This window comes from Carassius gibelio, chromosome B12 (assembly GCF_023724105.1).
Source record: "Carassius gibelio isolate Cgi1373 ecotype wild population from Czech Republic chromosome B12, carGib1.2-hapl.c, whole genome shotgun sequence".
NCBI classification, from domain to species: domain Eukaryota; kingdom Metazoa; phylum Chordata; class Actinopteri; order Cypriniformes; family Cyprinidae; genus Carassius; species Carassius gibelio.
This window is the reverse complement of record NC_068407.1, coordinates 20,164,686-20,187,788: the sequence shown is the minus strand read 5'-3', so window position 1 is coordinate 20,187,788 and position 23,103 is coordinate 20,164,686. Positions and strand designations below refer to the sequence as shown.

Here is a 23,103-nt window from a genome sequence, read left to right as displayed (position 1 = left end):
TTAATTTCCCACTGCCAGATATTTCTTTTTGTTTGAAGTATAAACTCATTTTGTTCCTTTTCACAGAAAACCATTCACTCTTTGTAAAATGTCTTAAATTTGTACCCAAGAAAAAAATTCTGAAGATGTGCTTTTAATGCAAGTCTTTCTGCTTTTTTAATACCAGCAGAAACCTTGCAATATCAATAAATGACAGATTGATCCGTGCAAAAGAGGGTGCAAAAATATTTATTGCTAATAAACCTGTTGTCAGTTCGTGTACATCTGCAGTATATTTACAATAATGTATAGATGAACGGAAATGTGAGACAAAAATTCATAACATTTAAATAAATACAATGGACTGCCACTGAACAACACTACATTTTATGACTTTATCAGCTTGATGAATCAAAAAAAACCAAAACAAAAAAACTCCCATTCATGTGAGTGGACCAGTATTCATTCATAAAGGCAACCTAATACAGCCTCGTTAATATTCTTTAGAGCAGCCCAAACCCTCCCAGGTCTGTCCCTGTGTGTTTTACAGTCATCAGAAATGGTCCTTTATTTTAAAACATCAGGAGATGCTGTAGAAGCTCAGCGGTTAATGATGCAAGCGTCGACTAAATGCAGCTATTTTATATGCATCCCATTTCGCTAAAAGTAGTGTGTAAAACTAGTATGAAGTCATGACGTGGGTTACTTCCTCCACTAGCGATTCACACAAACTAAAGAGTTCACACAGTAGCTTACACAGTCGTGTTTAGTGTATGCATGATAGATGCTTCATTAAAAACAAAGTATTTACATTAAGACATGGCAATGAAAACAAACCAACAACGTCACAGTAACTGAAGTGCATGAAATGCAGACTATAGACATAAAACTCAAACTTCATACCATGTTTAATATACGCTGTAGCTGTGACCAGTGTGTCTCTAAGTGATTAACTATTGGGCTAAAATACGCAGCTATTTATTAGCATGCAGCGAGGCCGTGTCAGAAGTCCTTAGTGTCCTTGTTGTCGAACAAGTGAAGTCTCTGCTCCGCCGTCAAACCCTCTTTCAGACTCTGGAGAAACAAACAGAGACTCAAATGAGATGTTTTGAAGCAGTTGTTGTGAGCATGTCCATAAAAACAGGGTTTCTGCAGGTTTTATGAAGATGGACTCTTTTTAAGGAACACAACGTGTGACCCTGGACCACAAAGCAATAGGCAGCAATACACTGCATGGGTCAAAACTATCATTAGGACATTAAGATCATGTTCCATGAAGATATTTTGCACATGTCTTACCATAAGTCTATAAAAATTTTGTAATATGTGTTCGTAAGCACTTCATTTGAACAACTTTTATTACAGTATTTAGATTTCTTGCTCCCTCAGATTCCAGATTTGCAAATAGAGAAATAATAAAACACGAACAAATATCTGCCAGTGGAGTCTGAGATATCAACTTATTAATTTTAAAAGGAAGTTTTCACAGCCCATTGACAGAAATTTGTTTGATTGTGTTAAATTTCTCGGGAAACATTTTGCATCTCCGATAAAAGTAACTTGATTTAAGGATGTTGAGATATCAGTTCTGGAAAACGACAAAAATACGGAGGGAGATATTCATTTGTTGCAGTGAATGTGACATTTAATTCCCTGACTTCATGCATGTAAGACTTTCTGCTCCTTTTTCTTTTATGGAAGACCTGCAAAAGCCCTGTTCAACTCTAAAACAAAACCAAAAAGTCAAAAACTCTTGTTTTATTCATTAAAAAATCCCTGCTTTTTCGTTGCATTTAAATCAGTGACCTCAAACAAAAATGAAAGAAGTGTTCAAAACTGCCAACTGTGCCACCAACCAACTCCAGTGACACACACACACACATGCCGTGACGGTCCGGTGAAGCTCATTCAGTCTGTCTGAAATCTGAATTGTTTCCAGCAATGCATATGGAAATGTCCTGGAGTCTGATGAACATGAGACGATTCATTCAGCAGGATCACATGCACCATGGCAGAATATAATCTGATCTGTTTGTGTCAATGCATGAACTACAGCTGGGCGATGTGGCCATTCATTCTATCATAATATCATAACTTCTAAGTCTCTTTGAAGAAAAGCATCTGCTAAAGGACTAATTAGTAATGTAATGTAATAATCATTAAGCATTAAAGAGGAAGGAAATGCTTCCTCAGATGCTGAAAATCTCTACTTGATCCACCACGGATTCATGAAGCAGTCTGAAATCACCCATCACTACTTAAAGGTAGTTTTTTCTAAATGGTGTAAAGCTGCTGAAGTGACTCTTGGAGCAGTTCTGGAGAGGAAGCTCATGTCCTCATATACTAAGACAAGCATCAGATGCGTTCCGAGTTTGAACATGCAGGTTATTACAGACACACACACACACACACTGACAACTGAATCTGGTTAGATGCAGTACTATTAGATACACGTAACTCGTGCACTGACAGACCTTAACGTTTTGTGTTTGTTGTCCTGAAGCTCAAATTGCAGAGGATGAATGCACTTTCATTTTCGAATTCTTTTATATGAAACTGATGTACACAGGTATGTTTTCAGAGTAGGACAAAACATCTGATATCGAAACAGATCTGTGCGTGAAGGCAGCCTGTTAAAGCGGCCACTTTCTATGATCATCACTAATAACGGCATTAATTCTGAGGAAAAAAAGAAAAATTCTGTGCACTTTGAGACACTTAAAGAGCACTTATTTTAAAGCTATTGTTTTAATAGCCTGCTGTGCTTGTTTAAAAAAAAAGTTAATTTTGCACAAAATAAATTTGATATAAAATGTATACAAATGTATTCAGACCCTATATTTTTAACATGGCTGTACTGACAACACTGTGATGCATCGATGCATCATTAATCGTAATATACCCATAGATCCCCCCCAATCATGATCTCAGTGTGATGTGGTTTATCGCCCAGCCCTAGCATGAATCCCTCTGAATGATGCACGGGGAGTTCAGCGCATGCGCTCCCTTCTAAGGGCTTTTACCTAAAATCAGAAGTCAAACATCTTCAGGTTTAGTCTTTAGCTGTCCCAGGACATATCACGACTCACAGACTGGGAACAGAGGGAAGAGCAGAGGAAACACACACACACACACACACGGGACTGTGTTAGAGGAGGGAATGTGCAAAAGACATGGTCTTACCGCTACCTATCAGGCTTTTTCCTGGACAATAAAACACAGCACACACACAGTTCAGTTCCTGACTGTTTTCTCAAGCACAAGCTGCTGTATTCTGTCTTAAAGGAAACATCGTGTTGACCTGAAGGTGGCAGTGTGTGCTTAACTAACTCTTTTTCATCATCAGAGGACTGAACGTTTGTGTGGAAACCTACCTTTGACCTCATGGCGCGTTCTGAGCGTTTGGCTGCTGCGGCCGCCATCTTTAAAATGTCAGGATTGCTCTTTGACTTCATGATATCTGGAAAACATGACCGCCGGTTGGTTTTTAATAACATGCATTTGTATTGAATGTATTTGAGTGTGGGTTGATTTGGAGATGAGGGTTGTACCGTAACTGCCTCGCTCCGCCTCCTCCAGCGAGGGCTCCCCCAGTGCATCATGGGCCTGCTGCAGCTGCTCACGCAGTCGGCTCAGATCACGCTCTGCTTTGGCCCGGACGATGCTCAGCTCCGTGTAGATGTCCTTATATTTATCGGTTGCATATTTTTTATCCTATGAAGAGACGTGGCACAGGTTATTAATGTTAATCAGTGTACATTCTTTCATCAGGGTCCTTAAAATGTCTTAAAAATAAAACAAATTAGGGAATAAAAATTCTTTAAAAGGGATGATCATTATAATAGGAGATTTTAAATTTGGGTCCAAAAAAATAGTCGCATTTACAGATTCAACACGATAGAATGAAAACAAACATTTGATTCATTTCAATTTTAAAACAATTATGTAATTATGCCTTTTTTATGTGTCCATCTTACAAAAACAGATGTTTAAATTAATAAATAAATATGAGCACTGCATGTTCAAAGTCAAAATAGCAGTGTGCAATCAATGAATATTACAAATTTATGTCAAGCAACTGATTATGATCTATTGATGATGAATTATGTCTTGCGTTACCGTATTTATATTGTTTTATGTTGTAGATGTTTTAAGTGTGCAATTGCTTCTCATTTCAAAATAAGAGTCCTAGTGTATTCGGGACTGTTTATAATTAAAAGTCCTGCATTACACAAAAAAATACTTGTTTATTTTCTGTTAACTCAGTCTTTGCCGCCCATCGTAGGAAGGAAAGACTAAGAACATTATTTACCATCCAATTTATACATTTTACAAATATCGGCACAATAATCAGTTCATTTCTTTGAACACATTATCATCATATCTACAAAATCAAATATCACTGACCTATAATTCTGAAGCATTGATACCATAACATTAAACAATTGTAATACATAAGTATTTACTAAATAAAACATTAAATATTTTTATTATTTAAGTATTCATTCTATTTGTGCAATTCTTGTTTTTTTTTTTTTACTCTTCAAACATAAATGAAGTTGCAGCACTTACTCTTTGGGCGTTCTGTAACTCATCTTTTAAAGAGTTGATCTCCTGCTTCAGATACTGCACTTCTGACTCCTTCACCCTCAACATCACCTGTGAACACAAGAGTGAGGATGAGCTTTTCATTCCCAGGATGCTGTGGGAAAAGAGTGAGGCATGAAGGGAAGAAACAGACCTCCAGCTCATACAGCTCCTTCCCCTGCATGACTCCGCCAGTGTCTCCTCCGTCTTCACTCGCCATCGATCGCATCTTCGTGATCTCAGCTGCCAGACGATTGTTCAGCTCCTGCATAACAGAAAAGAAGCATAAAACAGCACTTTGAGGGACAAAATCAGGTCTTATATGCATCAGAAGTGGATTTATTTGCACTAAGGACATGGTTACACCTGCAGTGGTTAGTCTGCATTTAGTTTTAGTCATCTGACCTGTTTTAGTCGACTAGATGTTAAACTGTAAAGCATTCATTAATTTATCTAAACTATCTAAATTCAATATATACTCATGGAGAAAATGTATTTACCTGTTAATATGATATATACATATAACATGCCTTTATCTTTAAATAAAATAAAACCACTTCTAACTAAGAAACAACAACAGGATCTTTTCAATAAAAGACCAGTGGTTGTGTATGCATTCTTTGTAATAATTTGCTTACGTCCTTCTTCACTCTTTCAAGCAGACATTGATATGAACTAAATACAGATTAATACTAAAGTGATACAGTCATGAGTAAAGAGTGATTTTCTCTTTTTTGAATCAGGTTTATTAGGCTGCTGTCACTTTAAGAACTAGCGCATGGATCCAATACACTTACACATATCTGAAATTCTGCTTACATTCATCTAATACATAACCGACTGAATACTCGTCACAATGGACAATTTGAGATAATTGTTTAATATCTGTCTGTTAAATCACAAGAAGATGAGTAAGAGAATAACAGTTCTCTCCCTAACTAATTGTCTCATTTTCATTAATTGACGAAAAGGTTAATAGATTTGCAATAGTTTTTGTAATTCAAATTGTTTTTATTTTATTTAGTTGTTGTTCCCAGTGAAATAAGTTTTTTTTCTTCCCCAAATTAAGTTTTTATTATTATTATTATTATTATTTTTTTCTAGATTTCGTTCTTTGGATTATTAAAACAATGAAACTAATACAAGTTAATGACAATTTATTAAAAGTGTAAAAAAAAAATATATTAATTTTATTAATTATTATTATTATTATTATTATTATTATTTATTTTTCAAAAATAATTTGTGTGTGTTCCTTGTTTATTTTTCTGGATTTCATTTCAATGGCTTAATTATATTTGAATAATCCAAATTTAATATTTAAGTTTTTTTAAAATAATACATCATTTATTTTATTAGTAGTAGTAGTAGTAAGACTACTTTTTACTGTACAACAGTAATATATTTCTGTCACAATTTCCTCAAGTTGAACTGAATTTTTATTTTTACAGGTTGCCGTGCAGAGTTTTGTTTTTGTGTGTATATTTATGTATTAATGTCCTTTTAGTGAGACGGCAAACTCTTAAACAGGTGAAACTGAGCGTTTGGGCCATTCGTTTACACAGAGACACACAGAACATGCAGGATCAGTCTATATCACCATTTGATTTAAGTGTACTGACCTACTTTTGATTTATTCATTCAAAATTTGGCATCATAGAGCCCTAAGTGAAAAATTGGATGTGGATTTAAAGTATGCTGGATTTTTCAGCACACTTTAATGCTATATTTTTTTTTTTTTGTGAAATGATCACTGGATACCTGGTTGTGTGCATTGAGTTCCTGGTTCTCCCGCTGGCACTGTCTGAGCGCCTGTCTCTCGGCCTCCAGCGCCTGGGCCAGATGAGCGTTTTCTAAGCACTTCTGTGAGTACTGCTCTGACAACACCTCGATCTCCCTCTGGTATGACACCAGCTCTTCCCTACAACACAAATGCACACGTATTTATCCTCTCAGTTTAAAGTGATAATAAAAGAGCAAGGTCTTGAAGTCTAGACAGAAGTACAGCCAAGAGCTTGAGGGCAGATTACAAGCATGTACACAAAGAAAGAAACTGTGCAATCACTCCAGATTTGGCATCTAGGCTGCGTTGCTCCAGGACACACTTGGCAATGGAGGCAGTCATGCAGTCAAGCTTTAAACCCTTTATCCAGTTTAATTATTGTAATATGCAGAATGCACAAGACTTACTTGCGTTTAACAGCTTCAACAGTGAACTCAGAAAGAAAAGCGAGGTAGAGATGTGGCTTTGTAAACACATTTCAAGCAATTCAATCTGAAGAGGCAGTTTATTTTTCAAAAGAAAGCAAATACGCTGCATTATGAGGCTGAAATAGCGTAAAGGAATAGCAACTGACTCGTGCTGTTTGCGGATTTCCTCTATGTCTGCGTTTTCATTGTTGCTGTTGGCCTTGCGTGCTTTCTCCAGTTCCCGCTCAAGCTCCGTCCGATGTGCATTCTTCATTGCTTCAATAGCTAATCAAAGAAAAAGATAATTAACAGATGTATATCTCGCAGTGTGTCTTAAAATCAGAAATTGGCATTAAATGACTCTAAAACAGATTCAGGAATGACTCTTCAAAATTTTGTTGAAAGCGTTTGCTGAGAAATGCAAAATTTAATCTTTATTACCTGGTGAGGATTTTCTTTTTCCTGAAATGCTAGTTAATATTATGGTACTGGACTAAAACTTTCTAACTTTCTGGTCATACAGACCACAAACAAATAAAAATTTCATTTTAATATTTTTTTTATTTTTCCCAACCTTGATACACTGATCAAAAATGACCAGCCTAGAAAAAAGATCTTGGCCTGTATTATTACCAAATATTTTATGTCAGCTTCTTCAATTAAGTTTTGTATTTGTATTTATTTTTTTATCTGATTGATCACATGCCTTATTGATCTGAGCTAATGCACCAAAGTGATCAATAACAAAATAATCAATAATGCTTTTTTCCACTCAAAAAATGTGATTCATAAACTCAGAGGCATCAGTAAAGTCCAAAAAGAAATACAAAACCTGTGCTAATTGAAATAAAACAACGATTTGTTGATAATACAGCATAATAAGTAGGAGGTGCATGACATTCGATTTTTCCCAATATCCGATATGCCGATATATTTAATTTTGTTTGGAAACAACAAGTCTCTCCTGTGTGTAAATTATAAGCAAATAATTATTACTTTTGGTTAGTTTTTAACAAGAAGTTAAATGTTAGAATTAAATGTACAATAATTAAATTAATCAGCAAGACATATCGGTATCATTTTTTATATCGGGCGATGCCGATATGTTCATTTAAAGCCATTATCGGCCAACTCCGATATCGGTGCAATAATATCGCACATCCCTACTAACAAGATATTTACAAACAAATTTAAAAGTCTGGTCATTTATAACTGGGAACACCAAATTAGGTAAAGGATTTTCAGCAAAGCGCAAGAGTTAAATCAGCACAATTTAATATTTTATGTTTAAGAGATAATGGATTTTTTTGAGAATTTGCATGTGATCCTGGAATTTCCATTTCTACACTGCGTATATGTGATCTGATCCCTACGATCATATTCAAAACATCTTCTCCTGGCCCTTTACATCTTACTAACCAGCTATAGTGGCTGCGGTCTCTTCTGCCAGCAGTCTATCTTTCTCCTCTTGCAGTTTCTCCAGTTCCCGCTGGTGCTTTTTCTGCAGCTCATCAATAACTTTCTGGTGAGACTCTTCCATGGTGGCGAAGCCTCGTTCACATGTCGCCTGTAGGGAAATGCATGAAGCAGTATTTAGTGCATCTCATTCTGATTGTTTCAAGTCCACTTCTACGATGACAAGGACAACATTTACACAGACGACAGAGATCAGCGATGTGTGGACAGAAGAGTGTCCGCACATAGCCAGGTATTAATAACCTACAATGACATAAAGGGGACACAGAGGCCAGTGAGAGACGGCTTCTCAAAGGAAACTAATACACACACCATGATGGGATTGTTTGTTCATTCAATGTTCATCCCAAAACCTTGGATACTTTAGCCAGGCTTAATGCATGAATATAACTGGATTAGATACAAAATATCAAAAGAATGGCAATTTATTATATTAAAAAAAAGACAGCAAAAGTGTCCTTAAAATAACAAGGAAGTAGTAGATATACGGTTCAAATTCAAGATAAAAAGTATTGTGGTTGTCAAATTCTGGTGGATTATGTTGATAGTGATGAACTGTGAGAACTGACTTCATACATGCACAAAAAAAAAAAAAAAAAAAATATATCACCTTGACACCAGTTAAAAATCAATGCAAAAATTCACTAGCATTTGATTTGGTAAAAAAGTCCTATGTCATGATTAAAACATTTAAAATACATTTATTTAATACTACTTCAAACATATTAACCAACATAAATTAAGACTGACTGATATAAAATTATAATTAAACTTTATTTGGAGTATTTCTTTATTGCACAATGCACATTTCTTAATATTATGCCTAAATGTGTTTAAATATCACTATTAATAAGGACTTGCATTATCACTAGCAAGATATGTAAAGTGTGCCTGAAGTATATTTGCAGTAGTTCGACTTCAGCTCAATCAAATATACTTCAGTATATCTTTAGTTGGAACTCAGCACTACTTCTGCACAATTAAAGTGCATTAAGCGAACAATAAGTTAAGATTTATAAGACTAGGTTTAGAAGTTTAGTAGAGCAAAAATACAATTGCAATTAACCTTTATTAAACAAATGTGTCGTATACTTAGCACAAAATAAATACATTTCAAACTCATTGTAGTATATTTTGTTTTCACTAAGGACACTTAGGACTACAGACACTCGCTTTAACATTTTAATGCATTGAAATTAAAATATTTGCAACTTAAATATCCAAGTATGTTTTAGGGGCACCACATTACTTGTCCATATCGTTTTAAATTTCAATTTATATAGACCCACGTCTGAAAAACAACTAGAAACTCAATTTTTTTCTATATTTGTAAGATCTGCCATGAATGTAAAGACTTTTACGGGATTAGAGCTAACATACTTCAACATGGAATTTAATTTCAGTACAAGAGTTGTCAATGCTTTAAACTGTGCAAACTTAATGCATTTCTGCTGTTTATTAAATGTCCCTAATCTCTGTGCTAGAAACAGGGGAGTGAATTCAGCCATTGTTTTTGAAGGACTAGTGTCTAGTGTCCAGGGACATGGCCTGTGTCCTGATCCACTACAGGCCAACTCTTCCTGTCCCCGTATCACAGCCGCACCTGCACTTGTTTACTCCGAGCAGCCTCTCTGGTTGGAAAATCTCATTTCCTCTTTTGTCTGAGACAAACATGAGGCTATAGTTGCACATATTGATAACAAATTTAACATTCAGAGCTTTTTTTTTTCATTATATTTTTTCTTAAATCTTCATCTTAAATTTAATCATAAATAATTTGAATAAATTGTAAGAAGTAACAAACGTTAATGTTCATTATAAACTGCAAGCACTCTTTTGAATATGAAATATATTAGAAAAAAAAATAGTAGTAGGGGAAATTAGAAAATATTCCTGTAACTCCAAGCACAATGTGTGTAAATAATTATGTTTGGCAAATAATAAAGAAAAAGCAAAAAGTTAAAAACCATTGCACCAATGCCAAAACCATTTAAAACTGGCCTCATAATTGTATGTTTATACTTTTTTTTTCCATCACAAAATTATATAGTTAGGAACTGACTTGAGCTGTGGTACTTAAGGTCACATCACACTGACAAAATATAAAAGAAAACTACAGAAATTATCATTTTCTCCATTATCCCATTATTTTGGCAACCGAGTGACAGAGAGCAAAACGTTTTTTTTTTTCAGTACTTGGACTTTTTAAATTGCCAGGTGTTCTACTTAGTTGATGCAACAATGTAATACTCTGATATAATTCATTATCTAAATTTGTTATAATACATAACACAATTTAATCATCTCTGTCTTCAAAGCCAATTTTTCGCCAATATGTACTTAATTGTTTAAAATAAAACAATTCAGTTATTGTCATGCATTATTTGTTATTGATTAAGTTAAGCAGCTGGCATTTTGCAGTTATCAAAGTTAAGTTGCGATTTATGCAAAGAGCACTGGCTGTTAATCAGGCAAAGAGGTTAAGTGTGAGAACAAGTTCAGATCAAAGTCAACCAGCTGAACCACATAAGCTTTCACACTTGCTGACACAAGGAGTATGCAGTTATGCATTCTCCAAAACATCAGACGAATGGATTCTTAATTGTTCTTCACTGGACTTGAGTTATTTAGAAATGCCTTCTTCAGTGAGAGAATGGTGTATTTTCCTCTCATCACACAGTTGGCTCATCCATACCTCTAGTATTAAACTGTACATGCAAACCTATTGTTAGCAGCCATGCATCACTGGTGAGAAATATTAGGCCAGACCAAAGCACCACAAAGCAGGGTTAGTATGAGAAAAGAAGGGGAAAGGATCAGATTTAGGGTTGCCACATGAAGTCAATACAGACGGAGAACAGCAAGGACACGGAACTCCTTGACCTTTAGGTTTTCCAGGTCTTTCTGGTATTTCAAACGCAGCAATGCCGCTTCCCCATCCCGATCTCGCAGATTAATTTCTTCAGTCAGTTCGGACAGCCGGGAAACAAGTTTTTGGATCCGCACTTTGAGGGAACTTGTGTTCGGCTTGCCATCGGTTGCAGGTTCGACAGGACCGACAGCATCCATTAGCTCTTCCATCTCTTGATTGAAGCGTGCTATTAAGTCCTTACGCTCCATCTCGTGCTTCTTCTTCAGGTTCTCCATGCACACTGTCAGAGAGTCGATCTCTTTCACGTTTTCCTCGGATCGCAGTCTCAGAGTCTCACCAGCCTTGGCCACTTCCAGTCTCAGGTTTTCTGCTTCGAGCTCATACACCTCCTTTAATTCTCGCATCTCCTTCTTATGCTTGGCCACCAGGTCCTGAAGCTGTATGGCCTTGTCCAGAGAGTCAATTGGTTCTCCTTCGATCTGAATGTGGGCTACACTGATACACTGCTTCTCAGACTCCAGTTGTGCTCTCAGATCAGCACAATTTGCACACACAGACAGGTCTGATGGTCTTGCCTTTGGCAACATTTGAAGAACTACCAAAAACATGCATGTTATGTCCATTATGGCCTCATGAACATACTCAGACCAGGTTCTTTGAGAGCCACAGCTTGACACAGTCAAAGCCAAGGAGTGAAGCTCCTCATTATTTTGTTCCCTAAGAGCAGAAGCCGTTTTATTCAATAACGCAACTTTCTTCTGAATGACTTCAGTGAGAGTTTTCATCACGCAGGGGTTGGCCGCATCATCAAGCAACCGATTCAAAACATTCGGTTTCATTGTATCTTCAATCAGTGCATTTCCATATCCAGCGCTTTTGTCTGTGCAAGATGCAGGTTTTGCGTCACTTTGAAATTCTTGGAGATTGGAGAGCTTATTCATAAGCAGCAGCATTTTATTATCCACTATCATACGTTCTACAACATTCCTTAGGGTTTGCTCAACCTCTGAGCCTTTCTGACAGTCCTCTAAACCAGCTAAAACCTTACGCAGAATCATTCTCTCAAACATCTCCATCATTCCTGCCTGATTCTCATCCAAAATGTTGGTGTCCATGCCAGTGTTGGACAAATCTGTCTTACTGCCTATTACCAACATGTCAAGTAGATGATTAAGAGATTTAGACCTGCTCTTGAACTCTTCCACCACTTCCTCAATTCCACCTTCATTTGTGAGTTTTTGCACCAATTCTTGGCGCCCAATTTCTGTTCCTGGTTCACTACCAAATATACCTTGAGTGCCTGCCTTCTCTTTCAACGTCCTAATTTCCTCCTGAGCATCTACAAGCATCTGACTACACATCCTTGCTGTCTCTTCGTGTTTCGCATTCTGGGACTGAAGTTCTCTACAGACCTGCTCAGTATTTTGAAGCTGCTTGTCCTTCTCTGAAAGCTGGGACTGAAGGACCTCCAATTGGCGCTTGAGGTCGTCTGTCTCCGAATCTAACTCTTTATCATCTTTTTCACTCTCTGCCTCCTGAAATCCAAGACCCCTAAGCGTAGCTTCTTTAAGTTGCAATCTCTTCTCTGTATCTTTCAAAGTATTACCAAGAGTTTCCAATTTAATAAGAGCCTCTTGTAGCATCTGTGACTTTTCATAGAGTTCTCGCTCATACACGTTTTTCTCGGCGGTCTCTTTGTTTTCTTGCTCCTGTTCCATGTTGGATTGTGGATATTGCTGACTGCTACGTAAACTAAAAAGCTCAGCTTTCAGTCTGTCTATTTCTCGATCCGCTTCTATCAACTGGTTCATAATTTCTTGATAGCGCTGGTTCAAAGCTACATTTTCGCCCGCGAGCAACTCCACCTGCTGCGACAGATCCAGAGGATCTTCTCTCGAGCAGCTTAATACCAACGAACTCTCCATTTTCTGCCTATGAACTCTTCCCAACATGTCCTCCATGGTGACCAAACGAGCTTCATAATCCCGAATACAGTCCCCAGCCTTTTCCAAGCTTTTCCTCGTCTCATTCTCAATCTCCTGCTGGTTCTTGAGGCTTTCCAACAGTTTCTGCGTCATTTCTCCTACTGACTCACTTCTTTCCTGTCCTTGAGGACTTTCTACCCAAATGTATTCGCTATGCAAAAACATGAGCTTCATCAGCTCTCTTAATGTCAGAGGCTCACTGGCATCTATCAAGCTCTCTAGCTCTCTGATCTTTCCCTCGCTATCCTGAAGCACGAAGCTGACCGTTTTCTGAATGGAGTTTGAGGGACAGACCTCGGTGGTAGCGGGTTTTTTGGTGTCAGAAAGATAAGGTTCCTTTGCGGGCCAGTGTGAGAGAGAAAGGCCAAGCTGTGCCTGCATGTTGCGCTTTTTCAGTTCTTGAAGCTGCAGGATCTCTTTGGTTTCCTGGTACTTCTTTGTTAAGCTCTGAGCTTGAGAACTAACCAGTTCAGTCTTCTTCATCTGGGGCTCTGTCTCAACACTCAAAGGGGACTCCAGCTTGGAAAAGGGGACCAGACAGTTGGTTAACAGTCAGCACAGATGAACAACGCTAATCAAATTCTAGATTATAATTAACAGTGTTGAGGATTTGAGGTAAATGTACATTTTATTACAACAACTGTGTCGAATCAATCTATTAAGGTTAAAGGGAGTGTAATTTCATTCAGCTTCTTTCATGGAATAAGGCGCATTAGAATGCTAAAAAAAAAAAAAATGGCAAAAGGTTAGTAATTCGAAACAATGCATGCATATTAAAAGGTTAAAGAGTTGTTTCATGGGGTAAGTAACGCAAAATTAGTGCTAGCTAAGAATGCCAGAACAGTTACATGCCATCCAGTTAAGCCTGCAGGCCTTTTGAGGAACAATTTAACCTAAACTACTGTGCAACCCCTACTGTGTCTGTTTATAACGAACCTGAATAAATAAATAGGTAAAAGACAACCCTTTAAAACTAGCTGGTGAAGATGAAAATGTGTCCTGGACGGATATTCAACATACAGCATCACCTTTTGTGAAACAATGCCATGCCTAAGATAAAAATCACCACACATTTGCTTTTGATTCATATATGCCTTAATTTTGGTATACTGAAAAGATATACTACAAGAGAAAATGAGAAAAAAAAAAAGGAAATGTAGCTACTTATTGCAATAAATAATTTTGAGAAGTCCAAATTAAGCTCAGAAGACAATGCAACAATATTTTGAACAAAACACTAAAGACAAACATACACGCACACATAACACACACACACACACACAGACAGATTATATAGCATATATGGAAGAAGTCAAGAATAAGGTTAAAATGAAATTAATAAATGTTAAATATGAATAAAACACATCATGCATATTTTCATATGTCGATGTTCATGCAGCACTATTCTGCAAAAGATACATTCTTAAATAATTTTCAACACCCTTAAGATACACTGATACTCAATGCTTTTGAGAAAATACAAATATGCAAGAGATCTGGCATGGAAAACTTTTCATTACATAAATACTACTAATAAAATATTGGTCACGCTTAACTTTTATCAGTAGTATAGAAGTATTTTTAATGCATTAATTATGTCTTGTAATGCTCCGTACAATGCATTGTATGATCTCGTTAGTAATATATAAAATATAATGCTTATCTATTCATTATTACACCTTTAGAAAGTAAAATGCATTAAAACAAATGGCAAACAAGTTCTCAAATATTATAATGCATTTTAACTTTGGTTACTATTATTTATGATTAATGCATTACAACATACATTACAAATACCTTTTCAGTCAATCATACACAAAGGTTTTAAGTAAAGTGTGTAATACAAAATATGCTATAAATGTTTTCCAGTAATTTAAAGTGTGTATCATTGAGTATGAACGTATCTGGAGGGCACTGCAAGTTCAGAGTATTTCATCATGCCATCATTGAATATTTATTAATTCATGTTCAGTTATTGTTAATCATTTCTAAGTTGGAACATGCAATAGAGCTTGCATGTGACTGACATTTTTAAAGCCATTTTGCTTGAACATGGCAAGAGGAATCTTAAGTAGAGTGTTTTTTTTACATGCAACAGTCTCTAGACATGCAAAGCGCGCGTTTGCAGCTTCGATGATAAAGATGGAAGCCATGTGTTTGTTCTTCTCCTAATAATGACACACAACGTGTTCAATCAGGCATTAGCTGAATACGCCATGAAAACATGACATAGATGTGGCCTACCGGTGAAATGTAACCAGCACGGATCTGATGTTCATGCTCGAGAGCGTTTTTGAGCTGACCCTCCAGCTCCAGCTTGTGCCGATTGGAGTCCATTAAATGCTGGTGGCAGCTCTCCAACTGAGCTTTCAGCTCTTCAACCTAACAACGTCCACAGCACAAAGAGAAGTTAGGATCTGAAATCATATCATATTTCTGTTTTTTTTAACTTTGGATGTTTAAACTAGGGCTGTTGAACATTATTTCTGTCTGTCATCTTACACTGATGCAGTTATTGATGAACACGATTCAGGCTGAGTGATAGTCTATTAAAATGCAGTTATATAACCCTACAACTCAACATATGAGTGCAAAAACAAAAATCATATATATATAGTATCAATATCACACCAGCAAGAGTGCAGTTTCTTCCCAATAACTGCGGCAGTGCAAACGTTATATTGCTTTAACAGTTCAATAAACAAGAATTTAATATTCTGCTAAATTTTATACACAATTGTTAATATTTTGCTGTTTCACAAACAAAAACAGTTCCAAACAAAGCCATAGCAGAATTGTTTTCTGAACACACAGCTGTGATTGGCTCCTGAATGAATCAACGAGGATTCAGTGACTCATTCATAAAGACTTCTGAAAGAATCATTTGTTCGACTGAATCGGTTGAATGAACGATTCAAATGACTCACCGCCACCTAACACCACTTTCAGTTTAATATTTTGGGTAACATTTGACTTGAAAACATTCCTCATCTAACACAATATCTCCTAATGACTTCCTTTAAAAAGGGAGTACTTTCCAAGCCTAAACTGATGTGTAATCGTTTGACAGCCCAAGTTTAAAGTTGTAACTGTGCAGTGTATTTTGAAGCCCGAACCCCTTTTTTGTAGTTCTCGACGAGTTTCTCCAGCTCTGATGCGTCTCTGTTGTGGTGTGTGGAGGGCAAAGGCACCCTCCTCTCCTCCCTGATGGGTGTCTTCTCCACCTGCTGCCAATGCTGCTCGATCTCGTCCTCCACTCTCTGCTGCCGCTCCAGCGATGGGGGCGGAGCATCTACCTGGACCACGCCCACACTCTCAAACTCCATCTTTGGGGGATCAGCGGGCGGATCGAAGGACGAGCCGGTGACGCTCTCGTACCTCCTCCGCCTCTCCTCCCTCCTCTTGTTTCTCTCGGCTAGCTCGGCCTGGAAGGTGTCGGCCTCGTGCGCTCTCTGCTGCGCCAGAGCCTGGGCGATGGGGCGAAACTCGGCCCAGTCAAACGTTTTGGAGCGTCCTTCTCGCCTCCGTTCTCTCGCTCGACTCTTCTTTAATCCACCTTCCCGCTCAGCCGAGGCTTCAGAGGACGGGGAGTCCTGAGTGATGTCAGGACGGGCGAGACTCTCAAACGGGCCGCAGGAAGCGTGCTCATCTGTCAGGCTGTTTCAAGACCATATACATGTACAACATAAATGATTTAAAGACTAAAAGCAAATTTTGTGCTTCTGCATCATGTGTGGTAACACACCTAGCAACATCTGGTGCAGTGGACGGCCGGACGTTTTTCATAACCGCTTGGATCCAGTTGCGGCGTATTCCTGCAGTCATTGCGGAGAGTGTGTGCACCGCCTCTTGAGTCTGGTGAGAGAAAAAATTGAGTACAAACAGATGAGAAGAGTCTGCTGGTTAATAAATCCCTCAAACTCTTGCAAAACAATAAAAAGACACATTCAAGAGATGGACTATCTGTCCCTGCAGTGCTTGGATAATCCATTACAAGGCATCAGAACCAACATTAACAACATAACATGACAAATAAAATAAATAAAATATAAAATACAAATCCATCAAATAAAATAAAATATAAAATTAAAAAGTCTCTATAAAATAGTAAGTCCATGAAATATAAACTCCTTAAAACAAAAATATAATTAAAATAAAACAAAGTCCATTAGAAAAAACAAACAAACTATAAAATAATAAGGACCATTAAATTAAAATTTTATGTCCATGAAAAATAAATAAATAAATAAAAAAGGCCATGACAAAAAATTAAATAAAATGAAAGTCCATGAAATAAAAACTCAATAAAATCCCAAAATAAAATAAAACCAAAAATAAAAAATTCTGTAAGTAAAAAAAAAGAAATTACATAATAAAATTAAAAAGGTCCATAAATTAAAATGTCCATGAAAACAAAATAAATTTGTTTTATAATAAAGTACAGCATAAAAAAGTAAAAAAACAAACAAACAAAAAAACAACAAGTCCATAAAATAAAAACTCTCTAAAACTAAATTTTAATAAAAGGTCCATAAAATAAAAATTAGTCCATAAAAAAAAAAAAAAAAAAATCTATAGAATAAAAAGTCCATAAAATAACATTGCATAAAAGATTAAATAAAAATAAGTTTCAGACACACTTACATGGATCTGGAAGCCATAGTTCCGTTGAGCTTGATATTCTGTAACATTATAGCATGTGCTGAGATCAATCTCTCCATCCAGATCAGACGCCTGTTGATATAAAACAAAGAACTCTGATTCAGTTATCATTACAGAAATAAGCCTGATTGCCAAATGAACATCTGGAGGAAAAACATTGTGACTTACCTCTTCAGCAATAGAATCTTTGTAGTATCGTAGACTGTGATCTGTCAGCACAAACCAATACTTCTTCCACTAAAACACACATAATAAAATAGCAAACAGATCAAATATAACGCAGATAAAAATGAAACTGATCATATTGGAGCGAGCTCTTGGTCTGGGAGGATCCTGCATGTGTCTGATGTACAGACGGGTTGGTTTTAAGACATTTATACTTCTTTAAAGACCACGGTCATAAAGTGGAGAGACTCTATCCTTTCAACTTTGACCTATTGCTGCAGTGCAATCAAAGTGTCCTCTGCCCTTTAAAAGCATCAACGCTTTGAGTCAGGGCCATTTGAGCTGAACAACTTTGATGCATTTAACACAAAGAACTTGTTCTGTAAACACTGAACATCAAATATAGAAGCAAATTAGAGAATTTCACTGCTAAATATGATGGTTTTTGTTTTTTGTTAAGCCACAGCTTTATAATATGTAAGACTTACAGGAAATTATGTAATAATAAATGATGCAATCCTAGCGATGCACCAAAAATTGGTTATCTTCCTATTAGTATCTTCCTTATTAATGTATATTTGAATAAATCTGTCATTAAAACAAGTTATTACAGCCACCAATTAAATGTCTATTTCCATAACCAATTAATGCATCATTAAATTGAATAAAACATGCCTTATGAGCAATTTAAAGGTTTGCATTTGAGCTTTTTTTTAATATATTCATTTGTCTAATTTATTATTAAATAAACTTTTCATACTAAACTAAATTATATCATTTTATAATTAAATACAATTTTAGTTTTTGGCTAAATGCAAAGAAAATTATGTTGCATCACAATAACCATTATATTATATTTTACAACAAGTATGAAATAATTTGAATTTATTATTTTTATAACTATAAATATTAATAATAACTGGTATTATTATTATTAATATAATGAAAGATTAACAAAACAGCAATAACACCTAAATACAATGATAAAAAATAATAATACTGAAAGATTTTAATATTATTATTATTTTTTTTTTAAACAACTATCAAATTAAAAAGCACTATATTCAGTAATTTTTGCAATTCTTTTATATATATATATATGTCTATTTATTTATTTCCCACTGCTGTGAAAACACTGAATATTCAACACTTTTGTTTCCCAGCACTTGGATTCAGGATTTAATTTCCATCCACTAGTGTCAGATCTAATCAGTGAGAGATTATTTTTGTTAATTGTTTACACAGAAACATAAGCTCACCTGGCCCTGCTCATCAAGTTTCACCATCCAACCCTTCTTGAAGTTCAGCAGGTCTGGCTGTAATCCAAAGAGAAACGGTTGTAAATATAAACAGAAGCAGTGGAGCTAGGTGTGTGTGGTGTGTGATCACACAGATCTTCATGCATGAGGAGCGGATCGGATGAATGTCAGGTGAACCGAGTGAAGAACAGCCGCTGCTGAGCGTCTTCATTTCTACACACACGTCAACAAGCCCTTTCTGCTCTTTGACACTCTTGGGTGACAGAAAGAGATGCAAGCCAGGGTGTTTTTCTGGACTACTTGACTTGACAGTCCCTGGGTAAAATAAGTTTTGAACACGTCACCATTTCTCTCAGTGAATATATTTCTAAAGGTGCTGTTGACATGACATTTGATATTATTCAATGTATAGATTTTAATAGTAAAATCTGTCCCATTCACAGAGGCTCTAAAATTTAAACGCTGTGATTTTGCATAAATTAACAATGCATAATATCAATATGTAATTAATTGTAATACTAGCCTTTGTAATTAAAATGAATTTCAATACATTACAACATGTGACATAATAATAATAATAACAATATTTTAGTCTATTTCATACCTGCAGGAAGCACTGGTTACTGACATCTGGTGAAAATGTCAAATGTCAACAGCACCTTTAGAAATAAATATTCACTGAGAAAAATGATGACGTGTTCAAAACTTATTTTACCCCCTGTTCTTCCAGTCACGGACCGGAGAAACACACTCCACATGCCAGTTCAGAGCATCTGTACTTCACAGCTCGCTGAGGAGCAACATGACAGGCTTTTGTGTGTTAAGAGTGCTGGACACACACACACACACACACACACACACACACACACACTCACACACTCAGAGAGAGAGATAAGGACTGCTCTCCATACACAGGGCGAGCTGGAGATGACCTGGGCAGGAGAGAGGAACACGTGACACCCCGAGGAACACGACGTCTGAGGACTTACAACAATGAAGTACACAAATAGCACAGAGAAACAAGAGGACGACCAGGATTAGTCTGAGTCGAGATACCAGCAGAAAGGTTCAAGGGTCAAAGACAATTTATATATATATATAGTTTAACACTTGTTCATCAGTGTTACTTTAGTATTACTGATTTTGTATTATTGCTTTTAATTAATATTTAATAAAGTAATTTATTTTATATTTGCCATTTGCATTTATATATTTTTTTCCTTTTTTATTTTCATGTTAATTTGAAAATAAAAACTAAAATTGATATACTATTGGACTTTTTATTAGAATTTTTGTATTTTCCATGTTCATGTTAAGTTTTATTAATCTACATACTATTAAAGTTTTTATTAAAATCTTGAATTATATATTATATTTTCCTTTTCATTTTAATTATAGTTTATACATTTGTAATTATAGTTTTTACAATTATATAGATTTTTTTTATAATCTTTTTTTATTATTACTTTTTCTATATACATTTTTATTTATTGTTATTTCAGTGTTGATTTTAGTTTTTTTTATTATATTTAATTTAGTTAAAGTTGTTTTATTTTTATGATTTCAGTTTTAGTTAACTATACTAAACGTATTTAAACCCTTTAGAATCAGCTAAAAAAAAAAATACATTTCCCTTTAGATTTTTTCTTGGAATTATTAAATGACAACGATTACCAAATGACTTTTACAACCTCAACTTTATGTAATTTACTGAATCTGAGCGTCACCAGAATTCTTTCTGCGTGTTGGTCACACCACATGACTTCTGACAAAAGCTTTTATGCAATACATAAAGTACGGCACAATAATGTTATTTAAAATAATAAAGATGCCCATAAAAAAGGACACCGGATGACATCACTGTAGTCCGTACAATGCATTAAAAAGCAGCAATGAGTGATTTCTTTCCTCCATCTGATGCTAAAGTCTGTGTAAATAGAGATGTTCTTTATATCATGCTGTCTGAAATATTCCAAAACAGTAGTCCATCTTTTCCTTCAAATCATGCCAAATCCTGCTGCTGCTCTCTTTAACCTTTGAACCTCAGAGAACAACAGAGCCACTGTGGAGGATCTGACAGCGGTTCAGCTCACACACAATGATGGCTGATCATAATGGAAAAGGCTGAGTGATACTGAGAGATGGATCTGTCTTACGGTCATGACTGATTCGGTGGTCCTGCGGTCCAGTGATTTGGCTCGTCTCAGAGGCGGCAGGGTGGAGGGATGGAAGTCTAAACCCTGGGCCGGGTCCATCTTCTGCTCCTGAATGTGTGAAAGAAACAAGATGAATTACTCTTTAGGATGTTTTAGTGCGCAGAATACAGGGAAGGGAACATCACTATTGCTTACTTGATGGAAGTCAAGCAATCTACAAGAAAACCACTAATCTCTCGATATCTGAAAGTCAATAATGTTTTCCATGTAGTCTGAAAACCACTAAATGGCTAGTATTGAAATGCTATACACTAGCGTTCACAAGATAGAGTCAGTAAGATTTTAGATTTATTTTTTAAACGAAGTCTCTTATGCTCACCAAGGCTGCAATTATTTGATCAGATGTGTTGTAAAAAAAATAGTTAAATATTATAATTTAAAACAAGTGCTTTCTATGAGAATATATTGGAAAAAGGTAATTTGTTCCTGAGATCAAAGCTGTATTTTCAGCATCATTCCTCCAGTCTTCAGTGTCACATAATCTTCAGAAATCATTATAAAATGCTGATTTGCTGCTCGAGAAACATTTTCACCATTATCAGTGTAGAAAGTGAGTTGTGCCGCTTCATATTTCTGTGGAAACTACGACACGTTTTATTTTTCAGGATTCTTTGATAAATGTAAAGTTCAAAACAACTAAAACAGAAATCTTTATTTGAAAAATACATTAAATCTTTCGAGAACATCTTTACTGTCAATTCTGATCCGATTTAATGCTGCCTTGCTAAATAAAAGCATGAATAATCAATCAAAATGAATTTAAAATATTTTGAAAGGTAGTCTACATTTCTGTGAAATGCATTTAAAAACAAAACATTTGCTAAAGATCACATTTAAGATTCTCATTAAATTAGTGTCATGCATTAAATGACGGCAAAGGAAAACTAAATGTAATGCATGCATTATATAATTTACGATATATAACCAACATTGACCAACACCAGACGGTCTCTAATGAAGGACAATGAGTGATAAATGCATCCATACATACTGCCTTAGTCATAAAAGTATTTATAAAAGGGTTAAATCAAATGTTAAAGTGTTTGTGGACTTGTTTATCGATTCGCTGAAGATGTTTTGCCTGATGTCTGAGGACAGAGATGCATAATTAGGTCCATCTGCTGTAGAATATCATCAATACTTGACCGACACTCTGAGGATCACTGACCTCCACAGCAGAGAGGCTTCATAAACAGTTAAACTGCCTTCGAGTCCGAGGCAGAAAACACCAGTAACACATCAAAACCTTGAGAGCAGCACAAACAATAACAATCTTCAGCCTGAGAAGCTCTCAGCTTCATTTTAGATTCAACTTGAGCCTTGGTTACACTGACAGATGCGTCAGTAACAATAATCCTTGTTATTATTCAGAGCACTCTGGCTTGCGAAACAAATGCTGTGTGTGCTCCTTCAATGATCACACACTCGTAAAACCCTACGCAGCGAATGGACGATACTATCAGTAAAGAATGTCATTAAAACAAGAGGCTTGATCAAAATCTCTATTGCGCACATTGTTGAGAAACCACCAATCCTTGCACTGAACCAGCGTAAGTGGAAACAGACACAAAGGAAAGTGAACTCATACTAACACGACCAGTAGGCATGTGTGCAGCAGAATTATTTTAATGGCGCCAGTGTGACGCGGAGGAGACAAATTGTTGAATAAAGTCATTATTGTTCTATTGTTTGCTAGTATTCTCGTAGCTTTG

The 23,103-nt window shown here is 36.0% G+C and overlaps 2 protein-coding genes across 6 annotated transcripts in view; both read right to left on the bottom strand.

Moving 5' to 3' along the window:
- abcc3 (ATP-binding cassette, sub-family C (CFTR/MRP), member 3) overlaps positions 1-23,103 on the bottom strand; it is a 217,967-nt gene that overhangs the window by 184,335 nt on the left and 10,529 nt on the right. The window lies entirely within an intron of this gene.
- Positions 213-23,103, bottom strand: part of mprip (myosin phosphatase Rho interacting protein) — a 45,820-nt gene continuing 22,929 nt past the window's right edge. Inside the window, exons 9-25 of one of the 5 annotated variants that reach the window (XM_052570616.1) lie at positions 21,332-21,439; positions 19,176-19,232; positions 17,920-17,988; positions 17,734-17,823; positions 16,835-16,944; positions 16,206-16,746; positions 15,334-15,471; positions 11,116-13,608; positions 8,176-8,323; positions 6,924-7,041; positions 6,328-6,487; positions 4,721-4,831; positions 4,552-4,638; positions 3,531-3,693; positions 3,354-3,439; positions 3,163-3,183; positions 213-1,053 (exon numbers count right to left, since the gene is read on the bottom strand). In XM_052570616.1, coding sequence (XP_052426576.1) covers positions 3,172-3,183; positions 3,354-3,439; positions 3,531-3,693; positions 4,552-4,638; positions 4,721-4,831; positions 6,328-6,487; positions 6,924-7,041; positions 8,176-8,323; positions 11,116-13,608; positions 15,334-15,471; positions 16,206-16,746; positions 16,835-16,944; positions 17,734-17,823; positions 17,920-17,988; positions 19,176-19,232; positions 21,332-21,439 — 4,491 coding nt within the window. In that variant the 3' untranslated portion in view covers positions 213-1,053; positions 3,163-3,171. Of the gene's footprint in view, positions 1,054-3,002; positions 3,072-3,162; positions 3,184-3,353; positions 3,440-3,530; positions 3,694-4,551; positions 4,639-4,720; positions 4,832-6,327; positions 6,488-6,923; positions 7,042-8,175; positions 8,324-11,115; positions 13,609-15,333; positions 15,472-16,205; positions 16,747-16,834; positions 16,945-17,733; positions 17,824-17,919; positions 17,989-19,175; positions 19,233-21,331; positions 21,440-23,103 lie in introns of all 5 variants that reach the window. The other 4 variants (XM_052570614.1, XM_052570613.1, XM_052570617.1 and 1 more) reach the window with 4 other exon arrangements.